Genomic DNA, 24,335 nt, shown 5'->3' on the forward strand with positions numbered 1-24,335 from the left:
GGAGGTGAATAGTTGTATTAGAGAATAGACACAATATGCATCTCCTGCGCACACACACACAGACAAATGCCCACCCCTTCTCTGCAGCATATACAAGTAAAATGTTCACACATTCACAACAATGATCTTTCATAGCTCCTAAAGTATACTTGACAAGTGTGTGTTTCTCGATATTATGCTCACATTGGAGAGCAGATAGTTCATTTGAACACAGATAAGGTAGACGGGCAACTATCAGTAATGAAATCCAAATTGAAAGCATATTAGAAAAACTCTCTGCTCACTCCCTACCTCCCATCTGCTTTCTAACATTGGAAAGTCATTGGAAAGCGGTCCGCAATACTGTGTGGTGTCCTTACAAAGATATCTGGCACGAGGCAAAATACGCAGCAAGATAGACGGATAGGCTTACAAACACACAAACATGGGAAGTTGAAACACAAAGATTATTGGCGCGCGCAGAGAATCCCGATCTGCTGGACAGCGCTGCCGTAATCTGGGCGTGGACAGGTGGATTTGAAAAGATGAAAAGCTGTTTCGTCCCCCACCCCCCACCCTCACCCCTCGGTCTGTGCAGTAACAGGCCTCGGTATGGCTAATCCTCCCCTACATGAAGCTTGATGGAGATTCTGGGATTAACAGCTTCACAGAAATAACGCTGTAAAGAAGGTAATTGTCACTGTGATTTTAGGGAGGAGGATATTTGAAGGTCAGGGCATCATAGTGGGAGAGGGAAGAAAAGTGGCCACTTTGAGTATAACAAAAGATCTGGGAGGTGGTGAAGTCAATTCACTACCCCTGGAGATGGCATTGTAGCTTATGATTGCCTGCAACAGTGATACCCAACTTACGGTTGGCCTGCGACAAGGTGCCTGGTGGCCTGCCAAAATCACCAAGAAAATAAACTGATTCACACTGGGGATTTTTTCAGGTTTTGAATGTAAAGAAGGTAAAAAAGTGCATAAAAAGCATCAAAACAGAGCTTGTTTATTAAAGAAGTGGCAGAGGAGGATCCCCTACAGAGGTCCATGCTAGTCCTAGAAACATCCCTATGCATACCTGACCTGTGTAGGGCCCCAGACCAGATCCACAAGTTCAGATTTCATGTTAATATCTGGGGAGATATGTAGTTTTACAAGCAAACTAAGAGCTTTTTGTAGTGTTTGATCCAATTACCTCTAGCAGCAGACTGTTCACACTTGTCACCGTATAAAGGCAATGCAAAAAGCTGGACAATCATACCAGTATCAAGGCAAAACAAGACAAAGCATTTGTTAGTATACACAATAGATCAGTGTTTCCAGTCCCATTTTATTTGTTGAAAACAATTTAGTGAGCAGAGAAAAGTAGAAGTAATCCAAAAGCCCAACATGGAACAAATGTCACAAGTAATGTTGCAGAGTAACAGCTCACTAGTTAGGAATTTTGTTTTGCCAAGGACACATAAAAGTAAAAAGCGGAAGAGGGAGGGGGAGGACCTAAATGAAGACGACACCTTTGCTCCCAAGGAGCTAAAAGTCGGGAAGATTTAGCTGCTCTCTCAGTGGTGAATTACTATGTTTTTACCTTCACATTGCTCAGAGAAAGAGACATCCATTTCCTACGGCCTGGCAGTTGGCAAGGCAACGTTGTGATGAACGCACATACAGGGATGCTCCATGAATCCTAATGAGACCAGCTGACCAATGACGTGGCCGGGGCAAGACACAGGGAGCATTAGCATATGGTGAGAAAAATATAAGGCTCACACATTCGCCACAGTGACATCCAGTGTTTTTAATTAAGAAATCCCACTTAAAAGTAGCAGTAATTGGAGAAAGCAGGGTTCACAGTGCTGTAAATTTAACAGGCCAAAGAAAAAACACTCCTTCTTCCAAATATGCATGAAGCATCTCCTCCTATCGAGCTATCTTGGCTCATGCTGATTGGGTTAACAGTGCTAACCTACTTGTATCTTTCTTCTGCTTCCAGCTAACACAGCGCTAGGGCTAATCCCTGCTCTGGCAGGCAGTATGAACACAGCTCAACATAATGAAGCCCATTAGTCTGGAGACAAAGGCTGCTAGCGGAGCTCAAACACTGAATAACACAGGATGAAAGCAAAAAAAAAAGGAGGAGAGAAAACGCTCATCTTTTACTGTATGCCTTCAGTTGCCATGACCTGATATTGCCCCTCATTTGAGAGCACACACTCTGTCACACGCACAAAAAAAACATATGCCGAATGAGCAAACACAATTAACTTGAGACTGGCCTGCAAACAGTAAAGTAGAGGAACACTGTAAGAAGTAGCAATTTACAGAAGGGGAAGTGAGGGCACGAAGACAGAGGGGAGGACAGGGGGAGGGGGGGAGGGAAAGAAAGGGAAGGAAGAAGGACGCAGCACAGCAAGAAAGAGCAGAAAGAGAAAGATGGAAAGATAAATGAGAGGGAGAAAGAAACAGGGCAAGAACAAAGGCAGCGGAGGAAGAGTAACAGAAATGCAAAAAGAAGAAGTAGGAGTAAGAAAGAAAGGGGGCAAGGGGCAAGTTGACAAAAGGGAGCGTTTAAGAAAAGATTGAAAAGGACAACTAGACATAAGAAACATATGGAAAGGTATAAGGGGAAGTCAAAGGATCAATGAAAGCAATTCATTACCAAAACATATGGATTAAAACAAAACAGCTCATTAATATTAAACAGTGTTTATTGTTTAAGTGTTTGAGCAATCTCACAACCAATCGGCTATTGTCTGATGACGACGAAGCCTCTGGGGGCAACGGCCGATATCAGGAGTTCCAGATTAGCAAGTGGACTTCCTCGCCAGTGCGCCAATCATTTAAATTACATGATTTCATTAGCTGGAGGCAAAACAGGACTCGCCACCACAGGGCTGTCATGACTCAAACCTTAAATTTGAACACATACCAGCCACCACTGCCCGTCAACAAAAACAAAGACAACTATGTTTAAATGTGATAAGACGAAAGGACTGGAGGGGGGCGATTATCAAAAATGCTCTCATGTGCAGCGCACACTTCATATGAGGTTAGAGAGGTAGTATTTACTGTTGTAGGGATGAATAACGTTATGTGTATCAAGGGTTATCATGTCCACCTGATCAAAAATCGGAGAGGTACTTAGAGGTATATTGGATTTCTCTGTAAAGCTAAGTTTTTAGCCATTAGCTAATGTTAGCTTCGATAGCAAAACAAACTGGAGGAAACTGTTCAAGTGTCATCCTCCTTTGTAAGATTGGCTTAGTAATCAAACACAAAGCTTCCTTTGACATCATCCGTCCACTGAGTGAGAGCATACGGGTCGGCCAGTCTGGTCCTGTTGGTCAGTGTTCACTTATCTGAGTAACACTCCCGGTCCCGCAGAGTGAGTGACCTGACATGGTGCATTCGTAAATTCAGTCTGATGGTCTACACTGAAATGAGAGCCCTGTTGGTCTAAGAAACAGAGCGTTGTATTGCTATATGAATTAACGAATGATTGAGTTAATCACACATTCAATAATAACCAAACCGTAAATTCCGACAATGCTCTGAATTTCCGAACGGTCCACTTGGAATGAGTATTTCGAACGCAGCACTCGTATCTTCTTCCTCCATTGTCTAAAACAAGCCACCAGCTAATGTCCGTGGATAATTGTTTTGCCTCCAGCTAAGCCCCACCCACCAAAAAACGCCAAACTGTTTACTAACAGTAAAAGGGTCTATAAACTGATTATGCAGATATGAATGCAGATACATGTTTAAAAGCTAAACGCTAATTTAAAGCGAAGTCATCAGACGAATGGCGATGGGTTCCAAGATTGCCGGTCAATGCTACTGCTACAAATGTAAATCACCACCGTTCTGCCTAGAGATTCTGCATTTATAGGCTGATACCTGTTCAGAGGAATTACTATTGATGTTTCTAAATACAAGTGCCACTAAAATCAATTAAATGAAAATGTCATAGGACATACAATGTAGGGAACACTGAAAATGTTGTAAATATTTGTATGCTGTATTGAGAGGAGGCCAAGCAAGGTCAGTGAAAGCTGACTAGCAAGACTGAACAGGTTATCGGGATGAAACACAACAACTCATCCAACCTGGGCATATGAAAGCCACTAATATACCCTATTGCCCATTATAATCTCTTGATAAACTGGCATATGATTGGTGTGTGTGTGCATCTCTGCGTGTGTTTGTGCCAATGTGTGATGAGAAAAATGATAAACCGAAAAAAAATCCCTACCAAGCAGTTTAAAGCCTTTACTGGGACACTGATAGCAGCGCGTCTGTGTCCGTGTGTGTGTGTGCGCATGTCACACATAATCTCTTGCAGAATTAATTCCTGGAAATTGAAATGAAAATGGGAAAGGAAAGTGTCCAGTAGCAGGTCCTTTACCTCAAGGTCAGCATTGTAGAGTTTGGGGTGTCTGTGTGTGTATACATATAAGTATGGTGTCCAGGAAAAATTGGTTTAAGATAACATTGTGCCAGGGTGGGTACTGGTATGCAATCGGCCACTGGGACATTACTAGGTGCTTTGATGACACGCTCAATCACAAAGACACACACACACACAAACGCACACACATATGCATACAATTTGTAATAGCTCTCAAAGCACAAGACAAGCCCAAAAATAGTGTGCCTCTTGTCTCCTTGAAAACAGCTCTCTCTGTCTCACACACAAACAGAAAACCATATGTGGATTGCCCAAGGGCCCATACTGTAAATCCTTCATCCTGGCAATGGCAGAGGCAATGACATTATCATTAGATCTATCATTCGCCTGTGCGCTCCTAAACTCCGATTGTCATTGCTGCTATACAGTACTGCAGGCCATTCACCCGAATGGAACCACTGACACGCACACACATGCAAACAGACACAGGCTGCTGACCTACATGTGACTGGCCGCAGCCCAGATTCGCCGGCACTCACCCCAGGGGATGGGTTCTGCAATGTTTGTATATACCCCTCGAACATGCTGCCTGACTGGCGGACACCAAAGTAGGTCTCGCAGTAGCCCCAAACTGCACCCACTGCCCTCCTGGCCTGGTGCAGGGGGTGGCTCCATAGAGCCTTGGGTGAAGCAGGGAGGACTGGGTCTCACAGCAGGGACACAGGGGGGGCTGGCATAACAGCGTGAAGGTCCCACATATGTGACAGCTCGTCAGGCCATCACTGGTCATCGAGCCCTAGAGGAACGGCCTGACAACACTCTTCTTGTCAAGATAATATATAGATCATGGACTGTATAAAATAATGGACGTTGCCACTGAAACATCAGCAACTTTTTTTAGTTATGGACTCCCAGTTGACGCCTTGAGTTAGGCACCTTGGTTTTTTGGAACCAAAAGTGACTATAATTGGACGAGAGGGTAGAGCTATGGATGAGCAATGGGTGGATCTGACTCAGACTGCAGTAATATCCGCAGACAAGCTGTCACTCAAGCCGCCCCACCCCTAAATACACGTAACCCTTACCCTTAATAAAATCTAATTGGCGGAGTTTGCTCACTGTTTTTGCGTCGAGTTTCTGCGCTTTAAGCACACCGCGTTTTTGCCAGAGTGCTCTGAACTCCTCGAGGTGAAAAAGCTCCTGTGGAGGAGAAACTGGTGGTAGAGGTTGCTGGATACCCAGAGCTATACGGCCAGACAATAGACAGCAGGTTGTCAAACCGCCCCCGAGTCCTCCTAAAATATGCCTGGAAACAGCCATCATGGAGGTGAAGCTCCTGGACCAACTGGTGGTACTCCCCATGATCCACCCTCTTTTTTAGAGTCTCATGTACCCACACAGATCTTCTTGTTGGGGGTCTAAGGGGATTGACTTGCTTTTGGAGCCAGCCTCAAGTGGCCATTCAAGGTACTGCAGGTTGCTGCTTGGTATTTACTGACATAACCTAAACCTTGAAAAATACTCCAAAATTAAACAATTTAGCCAGTTTTACAAATTCATCATCACACTGAACCTCCACATCAGATTTGACTTGGAATCCAGGTATTTAAAAAAAAAAAAAAAAAAAAAAAAACCACACTAGACTGGCAAAGGCTTTTCTGGCTTACCTCTTCGCCAATGTCAGGAGCACCATGCGAGTTGCACACATACCCACACACACTCACTCACACACATGCTAGACCTTGAGAAAACCTTGCTGTGATCACAGAGTTTGGCTGACCATCAAGCAGTGCTGGCCATTCCGGGCCAGGATCAAACTATAAAGCAAGGGGTTGACCACTTTTGGTCAGTGGAGCATTACAGAGTTTGGCAGGCCATGACCCACGGTCCATCAGTAGTGAGAAAGCAGAGCGTCCGCTGACAGAGAAAAATAGAGTGAGAATAGAAAAGACAGGGAAAGAGAGAAATAGACAGGGTGAGGGCCAAGAGGAGGGAGCTGTCCTGGCAGCGTTGCTCATGTTCTGGGTCACTGGATGATTTTGGTTAGATAGTAGTCTGGGATGCACAGTGCTGGGTGGGTAAAGCACAACCTGAACGCATTCTGGGTCACTTGCTCATCAAACGGTGGCACACCACACCTACAGCGCAGCGCGCCATCTGACACACAAACAGAACTAGCAGTGCTAGTGTCCGCACTGTACTTTGCCATCAATAATCACACAAAGGACCACAAGCCTCCATTTGCAGCTGGCGTAACTGGACAACAGATCAATGAACTGTTGTTTGGAGCCGCACATTTGCCGCATGGCCTATATTTGTATAATAACCTCCTTTTGCATGCCTTTTTGAATACAAGCCTGCATTATCTCATGGTTTAACCTGCTCGGCGAATGCAGTGAGGATGCAACAGTGTAGCAGACCTCTGATCTGATATCACCCTCCACATGGTCACTGCTAGGGAATCCCTGTGGAAAAGAAAGGAAATAGCCTTTCTGTCTCAAGAAAGGAAAATCCCCCCCTATACTCCTGTGGCTGCTACCTCACTGTTACATGTGCTTCATTGAAGCCCATTCGTATTCAACCGCAGTGAAGTCAAGGAGAAAGTCTGTGTGTGTATGTGTGTGTGTATAATATAGGAGTTGGCTCTATACTCCTGTGCCGGTGGGAATAACGTACTGCGCTACAGGCAGTGTGACCTTTTCTAGTTGGCATGCTTTCTCTCCTCCCTCTCTTTCTCTCTCTCTTTCACACGCTTACTCCCCAGCTCAGACGCAAATACACACACACATACATACACACCTAGCACCACTGTCACAGCTAGCTTTACCATCCATCAATTACCCACACTGCTTCCTAGTTTAATGGACATGAGGCTTGTACAAATCATGGGAGATAGAAAGGGTGATGGGACAGTAGGATGCGTTTGTTTCGCCTCTTCTCCTGCGGCAGGAAGGTAAAGCATGTCTTGTTTTCTCCTGTTCGCCTTCCTCGACATGACCTTTATGGCTGTGTGCTTCCTGAAGCGACAGTTTGTGCTCAAATTGAGGGTTAAGGCCTGCCTGTTTAGAGTGCTCTAACTACCTGCAAAGGCAGAGATGATGAAAGGGGGGATGGAGAGCGCATATGAAGATAAAAGGTGGAGACAGAGAGCTGAAAACTTTGTTTTTGATTGTAAATCACAGACACACGCTTCCTGTCATGGTGTGAGTCAAAGTGTCTGTCCATCTGTCTGATCTATGGCACTAATAAAGCTATCTAATCAAATTCTTACAATCTAAACTTTTAGTGAAGAGATAGATCATTATGGATGTGTCATAAATCGCTCTTAATGTCCTGACAACTTGTAGGGGATTGTACATAAAAAGAAAGGCCAGCCAGAGATGAAGTAGAGTGACACAGTGACGGACGAAGAGTGAGCAGTGGGAAGGAAAGACAGCGAGGAAGGGTGAGGGTGGAGCGGGTGGTGAGAGGGGGGGAGTTAATGCACAAAACACACTGCATCAAACCAAAGCACTGCTCCGAGCAGGATGCGTCAGCAGTCCATTCATGTTCCTCTATTCCCCACTAAAGGACAAAACGTAAAGAGTGAGAGAGCAAGTGGAGGTGAAGTGAAAGAAAATCAAAGATAAAGAGGGAGGGGAAAAAAGAGAGCGGGCATCATGAGAAGGAGAGGAAGCCAGAGAGTGACAGAAACGGTGTCCCATCTGCCCGCTGTTGCCACCACAGCAATGCTGGGGAGCTTTGCCAGACCCGTTGGAATGGCTGGATTATTGCTGGGGAGGAGGGGGTTAAAATCTGGTTGCTGTGGGGATGCCACTGTCCATCTCTGCCTTTTGCTTGGACAGTCCGTCTATTCCCCTAAGCCACACAAAGCCCCAGAAAGCCACAGAACAAGAGATTGTGAGCATTAAAAAGGGAGCGGAGGACAGCAGGAGCAAACTGGTTTTTGAAGAGGTAGATCTCTAAAAAGGTCTGAGTGCTTTGAGCTCACCCAACTACCTTAGGACACTGCAGAGAGCAGGAGGGAGGCAGGGAGAGGGAGAGGAAAAGAGTGAGCATGAGAGAGTGAAAGAGAGAGTGAAAGAGAGAGAGAGAGAGTGAAAGAGAGAGAGAGAGAGAGAGAGAGAGAGAGAGAGAGAGAGAGAGATCCAAGCCGGCGCACGCTCTCTCTTTTGCTGCTACAACGGATCCTTTCCACATCGACGCTACTGTTAACGTCACGCCTGTAAGCCGCGCGCTCACCCAGCGCTCGCCTTCCCTGTCTTGCTCCTCTCCCTAGTCGGACGCTGCATTAGCGAGGGGGTGCTGATCACCGCGAGGAGAGGAGGGGGAGAAAAAAGAACTGGAAAACAAGAAGAAAAAAGAAACAAGCCGGAGAGAGGAAGGAGAAACTGCGCACCACCCCTCCTCCCTCTAACCCACCTCGATCAACCCAGCTACAACACCCCCACTCCTCCCAGCACCCCCTTCCATCCCCCACCCCCACTCCCCCTCTGAAGAAATTGACGGATTATTGGGAAGTGCAAGGGAGGCAGGCTGCAGCTGCTGCTGTGTGTGCTCACTACTGCTGCTGTGTGCTTCGCGGGGATGGTGTGTGTGCGTTTGCAATCGCTGCTGCTGCTGTCGCCACCACGGCTGCCGAGGCTGGAGCGTGTGGCTAGTTAAGAAGGGGAAGAAGCTAATGAAGGCAGTGCGTGTCGCCTAGTCTTTTCAACCCCCGCCGAGCACTCCTGGAGGAAGAAGAGAAAAAAAAAAAAGAAAAAAGAAAGAAAAATCAAGTGGACACGACGCCACATTGAGAGGGGGAGCAAGGGGAAGAGAGCGAGAAAGGGCTGTCAGACTGACCAACCGACCAACTGATTGACCACTAAAAAGTGAACAGAGGAATACAGAGAGGAGGGGGTCTTTTTTTTTTTTTATCCCCCGGCTTGTGAACCTCCCCTACTAACCATCGCAAACAAAAGGCAAAAGAACATTGGAGAGGACTGTGGAATTTTCATTCAACCTTCTTCAATCCCACTCCCACCTACCTCCCTCTTTTCGTCCTTTCTGCCTTGGCTTTTTGTTGCGCAAAAAAATTGTGCGTGTGTTTGTGTGGTCGCCTGTGCTATGGAGACCTGGGTAAGGTGTCTAGCAGGGGGATCAACTGTCGGATTCCAAGGACAAGCAAGAGAAGAGGAGCCGACAGCGAGAAGCGAGCAAGGGAGCACTGCTGCTTTGGGAGCCTGACTGGATTCCTATCTGCAATCTTTTTTTTTTCTTTTTTGTTTTTTTCTAATCAACAAGGAAAGGGAGGGAAAAAAACACTCACAAAAGGGCCTTTCGAACCTTTCTCTTTGGATGTGTGGATTTACAAAAGGGCTCATCTTGGTTAAGCTCTTTGGCATTGATACCTGTTTTGACAGAGCAAATATAAAAAGGCTTTCTTTGCTGCTCTTGGGATATACATACATCTGATGTGAATACCACAGCTCTTTCTATTGCAAACAGGAGGGAAACTATATATCTCAGTTCAAGGGACCTGTAATAATAACTTGAGGTAGGTGTCTAGTGTTTCAACCCCTCTTTGCATCAATTTGTAACCCTCCCTTCTGTCTTGTAATACGGTTTTTGGTTGCTTAATTTATCATCATGTCCTTCTCATACACACGTTTCAGAAAAGCCAGCCCTCTCTACCCTCCCTTCTGCTTCTGCCCCTGAACACAGTTCATGGGAATAAAAGCATTGGTTAATTGAGGATAGGTCAAGCCCTCTTGCCCCCTTAGCAAACACCCAAAACCCACGTTCTCCCCTTGTCCTCTTCAGTTCCCTTGACTTATTTGCTCTGGTCCCCTTAACACTACTACCAGCCAACCAGCTACTTCCCCTGATCCCCAAAGCCCCCAAACACCACCCCCAAACACCCCCATCCTCCCCCCCAGATGATGCTGAATTATGAACGTGCCACATCATGAGTCTCCTGGGGCGGGTAGCTGTGCATCGTGCCAGGAAAGCCGCCCTGCTCTGTGTAGTCTTCCTGATGGCGCGAGCGTGGAGCAGCGCCTCCCTGGCCTTGGCGGGGGCGGCGGTGTCTCAGGGACCCCAGGGCTGTCCACCGCAGTGTTCCTGCAGTAATCAGCAGGGGAAGGTGGTGTGCACCCGACGTGGCCTCACCCGCGTGCCCCCTGGCATTCCTGCCAACACGCGACACCTCAATCTAATGGAAAACGCCATCGAGGCGGTGCAGGCTGACTCCTTCCGCCACCTGCACCACCTTGAGGTGCTCCAGCTCGGGCGCAATGCCATACGGCAGATTGAGGTGGGCGCGTTTAATGGACTCACCAGCCTCAACACACTGGAGCTGTTTGACAACCGGTTGACAGTGGTGCCCAGTGGGGCCTTTGAGTACCTGTCTAAACTAAGAGAACTGTGGCTGAGGAACAACCCCATCGAAAGTATCCCTTCCTACGCCTTCAACCGGGTGCCCTCCCTCATGCGACTGGACCTGGGGGAGTTACGGAAACTGGAGTACATCTCAGAAGGAGCTTTTGAGGGCCTACAAAACCTCAAGTACCTCAACCTGGGCATGTGCAACATAAGGGGTGATTTGCCAAACCTGAGTCCCCTCAAGGGCCTGGAGGAGCTGGAGATCTCTGAAAATCACTTCCCAGAGATAAAGCCAGGCTCCTTCAAAGGCATGCGCTCGCTGAAAAAGCTATGGGTGATGAACTCACAAATCACGGTGATAGAGCGCAATGCTTTCGACGACCTATCTTCATTGGTGGAGCTTAACCTGGCCCATAATAATCTGAGCGCTGTGCCACATGATCTGTTCTCCCCGCTCAGGTACCTGGTGGAACTCCATCTCCACCATAACCCTTGGAACTGTGGCTGTGAGGCTGTATGGTTAGCACGCTGGCTAAGGGAGTACATCCCTACAAACTCTACTTGCTGTGGGCGCTGTCACTCACCTGCCAGCATGAGGGGCCGGCAGCTGGTGGAGGTGGACCGAGGTGAGGGCGCTGCAGTCCAGTGTTCTGCACCATTCATTGCTGATGCACCAAGGGACTTGAACATCTCAGCAGGTCGAGTAGCTGACCTTCGTTGCCGCACAGCCCTAATGTCTTCAGTGCGCTGGCTCCTACCCAATGGGACTATCCTGACACATGCCTCTAATCACCCGAGAATATCAGTCCTCAATGACGGTACCCTTAATTTCTCAAATGTACTGGCAGTAGACACAGGCACTTATACCTGCATGGTGTCCAATGCAGCTGGGAACTCAAATGCCTCGGCCTACCTCAATGTGAGTGCAGCTGAGCTTAATACATCCAACCTGAGTTACTTCACCACAGTGACTGTGGAGGTTTTGGGGCCGACCACTGAGATGCCCAAACCTAAAACAACCACGACCACAGCTGCTGCTGCAGGGGCTGGAGTAGCTGGAGGCGGAGGAGTAGGGCTGGGGACAACAACTACAACTGCCTCTCCTTCAGTCTTTCAGCCAGTCTTCATCTCCACGCCAACTGTGCTGCTGCAAAGCACCGACAGCCCATCGGGTGCAGCAAAGACATCAGTGGTGCCAGGACTCCAAGGTGCCACTGGCAAGCCAGGCAAGTCTGGCCCTAGCTTGGATGAAGTGATGAAGACCACTAAGATCATCATAGGCTGCTTTGTAGCGGTGACACTGCTGGCTGCTGTCATGCTCATCGCCTTCTACAAACTGAGAAAGCGCCACCAGCAAAGGAGCACAGTGGCAGCTGCACGCACTGTGGAGATTATCCAGGTGGATGAGGAGGACCTTCCTCCACCAGCATCTGCAGCTCAAGAGACGGCTCTCACGTTGCCTGAAATCCGGGACCATAACAGTATACACAAACTGGACTTTATCAGCCACAAGACTGACTATAGCTTTCACAAACCCAAGGCCGAGTACAAACCCCAGCCTGATTTCACCCTTCACAAGCCGAAGGCTGAGTATACCACATACAAGCCAAATATGGACTTCAGTAGCCACAAATTCATCCCAGATTACAGTACTCACAAGTCTACACCAGATTTTAGCCTTCATAGACCAAAGCCTGACTACAGCCCATTTAGACAGGACTACAGTACTCACAAACCTAAAGCAGAATACAGCCCATTCAAACCAGACTTTGGCACTCACCCAAAAACTAAATCAGACTACAGCCCGTTCAAACCAGATTACGGCACTCATCCTAGGCAGAAAACTGACCTCAGCCCATTCAAACGAGATTACAGCACCCAACCAAAATCTAAACACGACTACAGCCCATTAAGATCAGACTACAACACACAGCATAAACCCAAGGCTGAATACAGTCCATTCAAGCCAGACTTTGGCACTCACCCACGACCTAAACCTGATTACAGCCCGTATAAGCCTGACTACAGCACTCAGCCTAAACCCAAAACGGACTACAATGCCCAGAGATCTAAAACTGACAGTACCTACAAACCCAAGGACCCTTACTCGTCCCATAAGACTGGAACTGATTACAGCGCCTTCAAGACTGACTTCAGCCCCCACAAAGCGGATTACAGCGCCTTCAAGTCTGACTTCAGTCCACACACTCAGAGACCTAAACTTGATTACAGTCCACACAAAGTGGACTACAGCCCCCACAAAGTGGACTACAGCACTCTAAAGCCCAAATATAACACCTACAAACCAACTGGCCATGGGGCTAAATGGACAGAGAACAATGTTGGGAACTCTTTGCCTCGAACCTTGCCCAGCACCATCACAGCAATGGCTGAGCCCTTTGTCATAAAAACTCACACCAAGGAGAAGGTGCAGGAGACTCAGATTTAAGAAGCCCCCCCTCCAAAAGGCTCCCACTCCTTTCCCTAGTTTCCTAGCTCCCACCCACCCCTGCCCCTCGCCCCCACCTTCATCATTTCCTCATAAAATCATGCAATAGAATGCACAACGAAAAAAGGACAGGAACTACTTTTTTGTACAGAGTGCAAACTTAAAAAGACTGATGATTTCTTGTTGTACATGCTTATAAATAAATATATATATGGACAAATTGAAACTACCATGGGCTGGTGATAGAGAAACATATATTAAAAAGAAATTGAAACTATTTTCTAACTTGTAACTTCTATTTAAAACAATGAGTTGTTTAAGATGCTGTCTTGACTTTGACAAATGAGGGTAGTCTTGTTTTAAAAAAGGGGGCATTCTGTGTGATTTTTACACCATGCTACAGAGAATGCAGTGATAAGAAAAAAAAATATTTATACTGAGAAGACTTTCTTTAACAAAAACCGAAAAAAGGTCAGTGTCGATCTTTACAGGTTTATCTTGTAAAAGCACCAAGAATTTGTACTGTGCCAAATGTTATAAATGCAATAAAAAGGATTTTTGGAAGAAAAAAAGGAAGTATTAGAGAGAGATGTTTTTTTCCCCTTCAGTTGTTCTCCTGGTGTATACTGTAACGATCAGCCAAATGCTTTAGACACTGCAGTAAGACGCTGCAGCTATACTTTAACCCTACGTGTGCTGAATGACTCAGGCAGAATGAATCACGGTGCAGAAGTGGATGGTGTTTTTCTTTTTTTTTACATCTCTCAACACCTCCTTTTATTACATTCTTTATATGTAACACAAGAGTTTGTTCTGTGTCTATTTAACACCACCAGTGAGTGTTGTGGTGCTTCATCGAGGTGTGGCTGATCAAAAGCGTGTATTTAATCTAACTTGTTAAGTTCTACAAACGCTTTGAGATGTGAAAAGATGAAGAAATGGTGTGAAGCAGTGCTATCGTAACATCTAATGTGAACTGATATTCTCATTACATAATGCTTTTCAACGATGCAAACGGACTGTGTTACCTATGTCCTTTTCCACATCACAAACTGGTGTTGTGAATCATGTACATAATGAGTGAAAAGGCTGATAAATGAAGGTGAAATACTGTTTGGGTGTTAAGACTGTCTTGCACTTTGCCAAAAAATACAGATCCTCATTTCACTTTTCATTGCATTGCCAGCTGTTGTGCCTTCATCAATCAGTATGGGGGCTTTTTATGGTGACAAATGCATTCAGGGTCTCGCTGTTAACTGTGCATTTTTCATCTTCAACAATATCACCTCTCTCAATCATAATATAGCCCCCCTGTTCTCTGCCTAACAAAGAAAGATAACATACAACACACACGGTGGTTAGTACGCATGTATTAGACGGGCGAGGCAGTTTGTTTTTGGAAACCTCGGCATGTGGGATTGAAGACAGAGCAGTGTTGTTGCCTTTCTTTCTCCTGTTACTCTTAATGACAAAACTGGGGGCAGAGTTTCAAGCTCACTGGTCAATTTAAATGATAAAAGAAAGAGAAAGGTGGTGTCAACTACACCCGGGAGCACATATCAGTCAAGGACAGACTAGCATGTTTGGAGTGGGCAACATGTGGGAGAGAGATGACAAAGAGAATACTACAAAAGAACTCCAGGGGAGTGATTGCAAGCTGTGTGCACCGGAATCATCACAGCTAACACAGACACTACCTTCTCATTAACTCTTAGAAAGCTCCACGAGCTCAAAGTAAACTCACGTTAATCGGAAAAACACAACAACTAGCCTCTGCAGATGCGTGACGTTATCAGATTCACAGTCACAGGCCTGTGCTGGCAGGCAGAGCTTTGGCCTACTAGTGCAGTTGACGACACCAGTTTATATAACCAGTACAAAGTGTGGCAAATGGAGGGCTGGTTTGAGAGAGTACCTGCGAGGGCCACTAGAACAATACCAGCAGTGTTTCAACGTTTGAGACAGAGGAACTAGCAAAGGGAGAATGTTTGAACAGAAATGAGAGGGAGGGGGCTGTCATGACGTATCACAAAAACATCGTTAGCTGAGAGTTTGTGATGTGTTTAACCTGTAGTAGAAGCTGTCAGAGGCAGAGAGTGATGTGTGTGTTTGTGACGGTGACAGTCCAGCTCTGAGGAATTAGGAAGTGACAAAAAAGAGAGAGTGTGAGATAGATGGAGTAAGAGATGGAGGTTAAAGAGGACAGCTGAGGAGGGAGGGTGGGTGAGCATATTGTGCAAGGCTTTATTTATTTATATATTTATCTGAGTTGCATTAGAGGAGATCTTGTGCTTGGAAATGCGTCACATGTTTGACTAAGAGAGCATTTGTTGTAAATGTGTGTTAAAATTTAAACGTCCCCGAACATTCTGCTACATTAATGATGATTGATCAGACGATTCCAATGATGAAAGAGTACTTCTGGGGTAAAAACATGGGCAGTGCAGCAGAAAAACACATCACAGAGGAAGATAATTGAATCATATAAAACGGGAAATATAAATTATGTCTTCCTGAAAAACATTCAGAGGCAGCACACCAGAGTATGTTTGTGATATTAGAGAAAAAGGGACATCTGGCATGTGAAGACAGTGATGGCCAGAGAGATAAAACAAAGTTTTGCATCTGTCCCTAAACAGCAATGCAATAAACCGCCTTTCTTTTAAGGACCAGATACAGGTGTCTTATTCATTGTCATTATCTCTGAGTTAAAATCTTACTGTTATCTACCAACTGTCATCAAATTGGGGGTAAAAATAACCTGCTGCAGTGAACCCAAGGCTGTCACCACTGGTCACTAAGGCAAGAATCAGACTGTCTGTAGATGACTCAGCCTGCATTTTAAATATTGAGCTTTTTCTGCAGGTGCGAGAGTGAGCTTGAAAGATCAGATATCTGTGCATGTGTGTGTCTCTTGCATCAGCTGTGCTTTCGGTTGTGCCGGGCTACGTCAGACATAGTGCAGGAGAGGTAAAGGAAAAAGGTGTGAGAGACAGGGGGAGCAGGATGATTAATCTAAACCAACTTAACACATTTAATATAACCATTTCAGTTTGCCAAATGATATACCACGTCACCGCGACGTCAGTTCGGCCGCTGTGGCACGTCATACCCCTCTCTCTCATTTTGCTGCCTGTCTGCCTCTCTACTATCAGCTCTCCAATTAAAACAAACACAAGCAGACACACCCATTTCATACTTTACTGACCATTTGTCCCCGCGCTGACTCATATCTCAGACAGCATGCCTCCTGCTCCTGTCATTCACCTCTAATTGTTTTGATAACAAGCAATGCAAAAGCCAGACAGCGGTTTTCCAATTGTCTCTTAACGTGACGCATGTGTCCAAACAAGTGAAAACATATCAGTGTGTTGTGTCTACGCGGACAGCGTGAGGGATTGTGAGCAGTTGCGTGAACAGATGCGAGCGCTGTATTAGGCATTAAGCTGTGTTATGGAATTCTATCATAAGCTCGGCCGTACTGTATTGCACCTCCTCAGTATGGTACAGCAGGATGGGGCTTATGCTTCGCCATACTGTTCGATATCGAAGTATGTTGTGCTATGCGGTCACATATAAAGCTGTGCTGTGCTATAAAAGGCTCTGTCATAACAATCAGTCAACATGGCTACGGGGTCATCAATCAGCCAATCAGCTAGGCAGCCACCGAAGGGCCCGTCTCCATGGGAAACACTCCTTCCCTCCATCCCTTCCTCCTCCACGTTATTTTCTTCTTCTTCTTTTTTTTCTTGTCTGTGTGCTTCATTAGCAATCATGGAGCCATTTGAAAGAGGAAGCAAGGCAAGATGCACCTATTTACCCACAGCTCACAGAGCCTGGGGAGGCAGCGAAAGGACAGGATGGGAGATTAGAGTCGGAGGAGGAGGGAGATAAAGTGGTATAGAAATGGAGATGTAGGAAAGGGAGGATTTAAGTGGGAAGGAAAGCATGACAGATTGCTTGAAAGAAGTTATTAGGGGGAGAAAGCAAAAGTGAGGAATTTAGCCAAAACAGAAAGCAGATCTAAGGAGCAAAGAGCAAATATTGCAGGGCTGGATGAGGTGGCTGATGGAGACTAAGAGAAAGACATGAGAAGTGAGAGGTGAAGGAGAAGGGAATTAAGGGATAATCAGGCCACGGTGGAAAGAAACAGAGAGGGGAGAAGGAAAAACAGAAAAAAAGAATTTGATTAAACTAAAATGAAAATGAGAGAAAGAAAAGAAGAGCTACCAGAAGAGGGGAAAGCAAAGCAGCGAGAGTGAGAGGAGGAGAGAGCAAAGGCGCCCGGGAGAGGAGTGAGCAGAGCAAATGTGATGCAAGAGTGCCAGCTACAGATGGAATGGGGGATATATAGCCTGGCCATCATGGCTCCTGCATGAGTGGTGAATGGCCTGGGCTGCATCATAAGGGGTGTGGTGGTGATGATGGTGGTGGGGGGGGATATAGTGTGTGATGCTACCACAGCACAGTGCAGCAGATAAGAAGTGCTGATACCAGTAATGGACTTGACCGCTGGGGGTACTTGAGGAAGGGAGACCGGTGAATATGACAGCAGAGAGGAAGAGGGGATCAAGAGGTCAGCGCAAATGGAACTGTAGGGACAGTAACGGCCGCAGTGCAACTCTGTGCGTGTTTTTGAAAGAAACCAAATTCAAACAATTCAAAGCAAAAACACATTCACTTGCATTCAATTTAAAGAAGGAGCTCACTCTCAACTTAAAAGCGTTCGTAGGAAATTTGAAACCCAATTATTTTGATGCAATCACTTAATTAGATTTTTTCCCCCCCACCCTCTCATTGTAAATTACTATGCACTGAGGCGCACAAGATGGCTGTAATAAAGTGTTATTCCATTAAAAATGACCAAGACCAATAGGCATTCAAATCTCAATTGCATCAGCCATTTATCAACTAAAGCCCCTCATTGAGTCAGTGGAGCAACAAGAATGTTCGCTATCCTACTTCTGTCAAAGAGGCCATATTTCACATGACAAAGTATCTGCTGTATAAATAAAGATGCTGGAATTCTTAATGATTAATTGGCCAAAATAATAATAATTCAATCTCGACTAAATCAACAGATTATAGTAGTATCTTGGTGCATTCCTGGGAGCTTGGTTCCACTCATGCAGGGGTTTCACAGGGCTGAAGTTAATGTTGAATTCCCATACACTTCACAATGACATGTGCATTTTTTTTAGGATTCCCATGACATTCATAGGAAGAAGTGCTTTGTATGTTGAGTTTCATGTGATTTATGTTTTCAGAAAAGCCTGCATAATTAGAACCTTTAATGGTGGAAGTGTTTCATTATTTGTTGAGTGTCAAAGTGCCATTTGCCTTAGCTGTGTGTTCATGCATTTGTATTTTCTGAGCTTTTAATGAGTCATTGATTATTGGTAATTAACATACTGTAGCCTAGGGCTGGGCTTACATCAATATTGTATGGATATGGTGATATGAGACAACATATCGCCTTAGATTTTCCTGCTTTTAAAGGCTGCATTACAGTAAAGTGATGCAATTTTCTGAACTACATCCACATTACAGATGATTATCTAACAAACATTTGACTACGCTGATAATTTGTGAAAGCACCAATAGTCAATCCAACAATATCCCTGCAATATCAATGACAAAATATATCATTGTAGCCGATGATCGATTGCAGAACCTGCCTGAAATCTGCTAGGAGTGTGTGCTACACAGTGCAAAGGCAGAAGTATTTTTGTGTGAGCACTAGCCAGTGTGCTAGTGGAGCAGACAGGAAGCTATTCTAAGCAGGCCTGGGAGCGTGCTGCCTTGTGAGTCAACATGAGTCAGGGCCAGAGAGTTGTTTGGTCCTCATGTCGTACAGAGGGACTGGACGGGACTGCGGGGTCAAAGGTGGGGACAGCGCATCATCTGTGCGGACAGCAAGGCGGTGCTCGTTATCACAAAAGAGAAACTGAGTCGGTTTGTCTTTATCATGTTAAGCTTCCCTAATTAAAATGACTATTTTCTATACTGTGAAAACATGTTATATAAAGTGTGCTTTATGTGAAGGTAAATGTACAGGAAGGTGCTGAAGGGCTGGAGGAAATGGTGACGGCGAGTTGATGTTTGCTGGTGTATCTGACTTTGACCGTGTGAAAACTGATGTAAATAGCCATATTCACTGACCAGCTGGTGGTATGATTTGTTGCAACTGAGGTCAACAGAGGCAGAAGAAAATTTTTCATCACAGTATAGTGCTGGCATTGAGCCCAGTGCCGTCCAGGCTGCAGTGTAGAATAGGTGCATGCCAACAGATTTTTTATTGGATATATACTGTGGTCAAATTCACACAGATTCTGTTGCTACAAGGGAGACTGAATGGCAGGTGGACTGTGTGAGCTATTTTTGCCATGTAGAGGACCACTGGAGTGTGTCACTCCCCATGAGACAGAGTTTATTGCCCTTTTGGCGGGTGAAAAACATCCCTGTGTTTTCTTAGCGGGCCAGCCTTTCTTTTATGATCCCGTCCGATAGTTGAGGCTGAGGTGCGTGTGCAGTAAATCATGTCTGCTGAGAGCTGCAAACGGGGGACATATGTGAGGAGGGGGTTTGCTGAGGTTTTTGTGTGTGCACAAACACAGATAAAAGCACACGCACACACACACAGAAGCATGCACATACACACAAAGAAAGAATAAAGCTGTTGACCATTAATTTCACTGCTTTTGTGGAGATTTACGGCCTGGTGAGAAATCATGATCACAGGCGCAGCATCACCAAGGAAACTGTGCTTGGGATCAGTCCTCATTCACTCGCTCACAAACAGAGACGTGCATAAACACAGTCCATCAATTCCAAAGATATTAACATGTGTCTCATTACTTACAATGAAAAGAGCACAAGCTGCCTAATTTTGCTTCTGTTTAAAGAGGACCCATTATGCTCATTTTTATTTTCATACCTGTATTTGCTTTAATGCTCAAAAACAATTTAATTTCCACACACAAAGGTTCTAAATACAAGTGGACATGTTCCAACAGGAATATGATGTGAAATCAGGAATACATTAATAACATCAGCAACCAAAAGACGACTTGTTCTCCTAATGTTAGCATGTAGCTACATATACTTCAGCAGTGTACTTGCAGCTGGGAAATGACTCTAACAGAGTATGGTGGCACTTTCTATCGTGAAAAATGACCAAGCAAAGATTGAAAACACAACCAGATATGTTCCAGCAGGAATATGAATTTAACAACCTTTGCAACCAAGTTTACATATTTCCCTGATGTTAGCATGTAGCTACATGTAGCAGTGTAGGCTAAGGAATGTAAACACTTGCAGTAGCATGACTGGATGGAGCAGATGACCACATAAAGAAATGTCGCACACTATAACGTCATAATGTAGCCAGAGTAGAATAAACTGTTGGAAATGGAGAGTTTGGAAAGGTAGGAAACCTGAGGTATTTGCTCACAGGGATTACTTATTTAAAGCTTTGGCCGCATTTAATTTGAACATCCTTCATGGTAAAACTATATAAGACACAAAATACGGAAAAGCTTAATAGGTCCCCTTTAATGAAACTTTTGAGGCAGCTTATCAGTAGGCTTAAACAGAGGCGAATGTGCTGACAATTTATAACCATGACATACAGTCAGAGATGTCTCTATGTGTTCCTCTGATTAAAGAAGATAAAGACAAGAAAAGTCTCATACACAGCGTGCCGTTAAGAAAATCTTTGCGTTCATGCTGCATGTACAGTCTAAGGAAAGACGTAAGGAGAGGAGATGCTTCCTTACAAACCTGGAGACTGACACCACATTAAAAAAGCAGTTCATGGTTACGGGGAGCATCCTGGGATTTCATCTTTCCTACGATGAGAATGAGTGTATCTGAGTGAAGACATTTTGGTGATAGTTGGAAGGGTGGAATTGGGGTGACAAAATGGCCTCCTGCATTCCTCAAGACATTAAAGTAAGGAGGCAGTGAGAAAGACAGACAAGGGTAAGAGAATTAACTGAGGTGGATACTGAGGGCAACACATTATCTATGACACTCTGATTTAGTATGTCAGAGGAGGCAGCGCTAGATGGAAAAAGGACATGTGTAGAGGGGGAGAGAGGTGGGCATGAGGAGGAGGGTGAAGACAGGGAGACAAGGGGCAAGGATGAGGAACAAGAAAGGGGAGAATTGAAAAAGGTGACTGCGTTGGATAAGAAGCCCCAGTCTGACACATTAAGGAGAGCTCAGTATTCGCTCTGTAGTAACTGTAGGGATCGCGAATTTACACTGATGTGGACTTGAAGATGACAAGCAGTGAGCTAATGTCAACGACTTGCTGAGAAAACGTGCACTGCTGAGCGCAGAATGGCACATGAAAGCAACGCCGAGATGAAAGCTCTGATGGGCTGCGTCGAGCATCCGCGGGTTGAAACGGTTTTCATGTGGTGGCAGAATTATTCAGCCGCTGCAGCAAACTGCTGTGTGTGTTTAAACGTGTGTGTGCAGGTGGGTCAGCAGTGATCTTTGGAGATCAAACAAATCAATAGTCAGCCTCTGTTTGCGGTGGACAAGCAAAGCCTCGCTGTGTCGAAGGTAGTGAAGTGTTTTCACCCCAACTTGAGGTTTTGTTATTTAGAAGGAGGCTGTTGGAACTTTGTTTCATTACTTAATCCAAGTGGAATAAGATGCAGATGCAACTTCAATGTACTCAAAGCAGAAAGGGAGGGGGAGAAAAAGCTCAAAAGCTGTTTTCATGAGGCGGCGAGATTCAGGCGCTGATCCCAGCCACGAGTTTTAATGGATCCTCAATTAACGGTGTCTCCAAAAGTGCTCGTTTAAAATACAGTCCTTACTCAATAGAAAAAAGATGTGGGTTTGCTGGCAGATCTGAGACAGCCGTAAAAACAATAAGACTGTTTGTAAACATTTAGCGCGTTCCTTCTTCCCTTTAATTCTGACTTCAAATAAATCTGCTTGGACTTCAACAGAAAGAGGAAAAGAAGTGCTATGAAGTGGCCCGTTTGTGTATCTGCGTGTGGCGTAGGAGATACATTTGTTTGAATTTGTATCCCAGAAGAAATCCTGTTCATTTGCATAAATACAGCAGCTGAGTTATTGTCTGGTGTCCAGTAGTTTTTGGACATGTCTTAAGACAAGACTCAGCTCTCTGTGAAAACCCTTTAAATACAGATGTGTGCCTGCGTGCTGTCTGTGTGAATGAGCCTGTGTAGGAGTCACTGCAGGTGAACCTGTGCCAGTCTAACTAGGCCACCTCCGCATAAAAACTGATCAAAGCTTATGCCATCCTTGAAAACAGACAGCAAAGAGCATTTTAATCCAGAAGCTGCTTATTAATGTCAGGCAACCAGACAACACTTAGACTTTAACTTTGCGAGATCCTCTAGAGCTGCACTGGGACAACCTAAAACGCAAGTCACTGGAGGCAGAGGGAGAAATTATGAATATGAGGATATATTTGGAGCTTTGAAACCTTGCAAATTTATACATGAAAGAAGCAGTAAGAAGTCAAATTGAAAAGAAATTTTGGAAAACAAAATTACAATAAACTGATGACAGCTCAGGACTAACGGTTGCGTTAACCACAGATTTTCTGTCATTGACAGATGACAAGGGCCATCTGCCCTGACTATAAGAACTTCACACCCCTGTCCAGCTGGTGGCATGTGCATATTAACTAGCTATTGTCTAGCCTTGTCTTTGATCTCACATGTATGAGCTTGTTGTCTAACTGGCTTTAGCTAAAGAGGTTCTTCCTTGCTTTAGTCATCACATTCTATTCAGTCTATACCAGTGGTTCCCAAAACGGCACTTCAAAATAAATGCTCTGTGGTGGAAAGTTACTGTACTTAAAAATAAATTGTTTTTTACAAACTTGACATGTTTGCAAGTAACTTGTGGTCCATTCAGAATGGGCCCATGACCCAATTTTGGACTGCGACCAGTTGGGAACCACTGGTCTATACCACTACATACAATTTCAAAATATCACTGCAGCCTTAAGAAGTCTAATAATTGTGATGCCTTTAATAAACAAAGGTGAAAAAGTAGGGCTGGTCAGTTCAGTGTCTGCTCAGTTAGTATGAGCTAACACAGCAGCTGCGGCTAACATCCGACACAGAGCTGTTTAACTGTCCCAACAGATAAAGAGACTATATTCTGTTGTTAAATCTGTGTGTGTGTGTGTGTGTGTGTGTGTGTGTGTGTGTGTGTGTGTGTGCGTGCATGCGCGGGCAGACTCTGACAAACCGTCCCTGGCATGGGGCTCAAACTCTTGCAGCAGCCCCACGATAAGCAGAGCAAGTGCAGGGCAAGGACAGCCGAGCAAATCGGTACACTACATGCAGCTATACAATGAAAACATATTTTACCTATTTTAAATTGTAAAAAATTACACACACAGCAACACCTCCACAGCCAAAACGTCGAACATTCGCTGTTGATTTGGAACGTTACCAAAGCTCTGGAGCCCAAAAAATAGAAAAAAAGATGACCAATGCAGCGAAGGATGAAGAACAAGCAGATAATACTGATAACCTTTATCAGCCAGTGGCAGCTAAAAGTAAAATGAAGAGTATTATCAGATTATGATGAAATTTTTGCGACCCTGCCCGTCTAAACAACGGACAACAAGAAAATCTAAAGCGACCTCTGATCAGGACACAACTTTCATGTCAGATCAAGTGTCAGTACGTCCACAGCTGCGTGTGTGGCAGAGCAGGCATCAGGGAGGATTTATTTTACATATTCATTTTTAATTAGAAAAGCAAAAGTGTTCTGTGAACAATAATTGTTTCCAGGGCACTGTAAGGCATTTCAGAACTTTCCAACAAGAGGTGAATCAGAGGCGCTGTGCGGCCCCAAGCTGAGCGCGACCTCATCGGCCTGGCTGATATAAGAGTACCTGCCCAACGGCGGAGCCAATAATTAGACAGCTAGTTATACCGCTCTTCTCCCCTCAACGCTCTCTGGTCGTGTTTAATTAGCTGGAGTGAGGGACAAGACACATCAAAGACGTATATGTGCGAGCAGGCTTGTGTTTGTCCGTCAATTACAGTTTTGTTGTTGTTGTAAAATTACTTCAAACCAGGTTGTGAGCCAGAGCTGGGGATGGACTGTGAGAGTGTAAACACGA

General features: G+C 45.1%; 2 protein-coding genes across 2 annotated transcripts in view; one reads left to right on the forward strand and one right to left on the reverse strand.

The window, feature by feature from the left end:
• Positions 1-24,335, reverse strand: part of snd1 (staphylococcal nuclease and tudor domain containing 1) — a 272,528-nt gene that overhangs the window by 131,003 nt on the left and 117,190 nt on the right. The gene's annotated exons all lie outside the window — the stretch shown is intronic.
• Positions 9,296-13,773, forward strand: lrrc4.1 (leucine rich repeat containing 4.1). Its single transcript, XM_033614909.2, has one exon. The coding sequence runs from the start codon at positions 10,337-10,339 to the stop codon at positions 13,199-13,201; it is 2,865 nt and encodes a 954-aa protein (XP_033470800.2). The 5' UTR covers positions 9,296-10,336; the 3' UTR covers positions 13,202-13,773.

This window comes from Epinephelus lanceolatus, chromosome 23 (genome assembly GCF_041903045.1).
Source record: "Epinephelus lanceolatus isolate andai-2023 chromosome 23, ASM4190304v1, whole genome shotgun sequence".
Lineage (NCBI taxonomy): Eukaryota > Metazoa > Chordata > Actinopteri > Perciformes > Serranidae > Epinephelus > Epinephelus lanceolatus.

Excerpts from the sequence above, each read along its gene's own strand:
- lrrc4.1 (XM_033614909.2), top strand. The coding sequence starts at position 10,337 with ATGAGTCTCCTGGGGCGGGTAGCTGTGCATCGTGCCAGGAAAGCCGCC.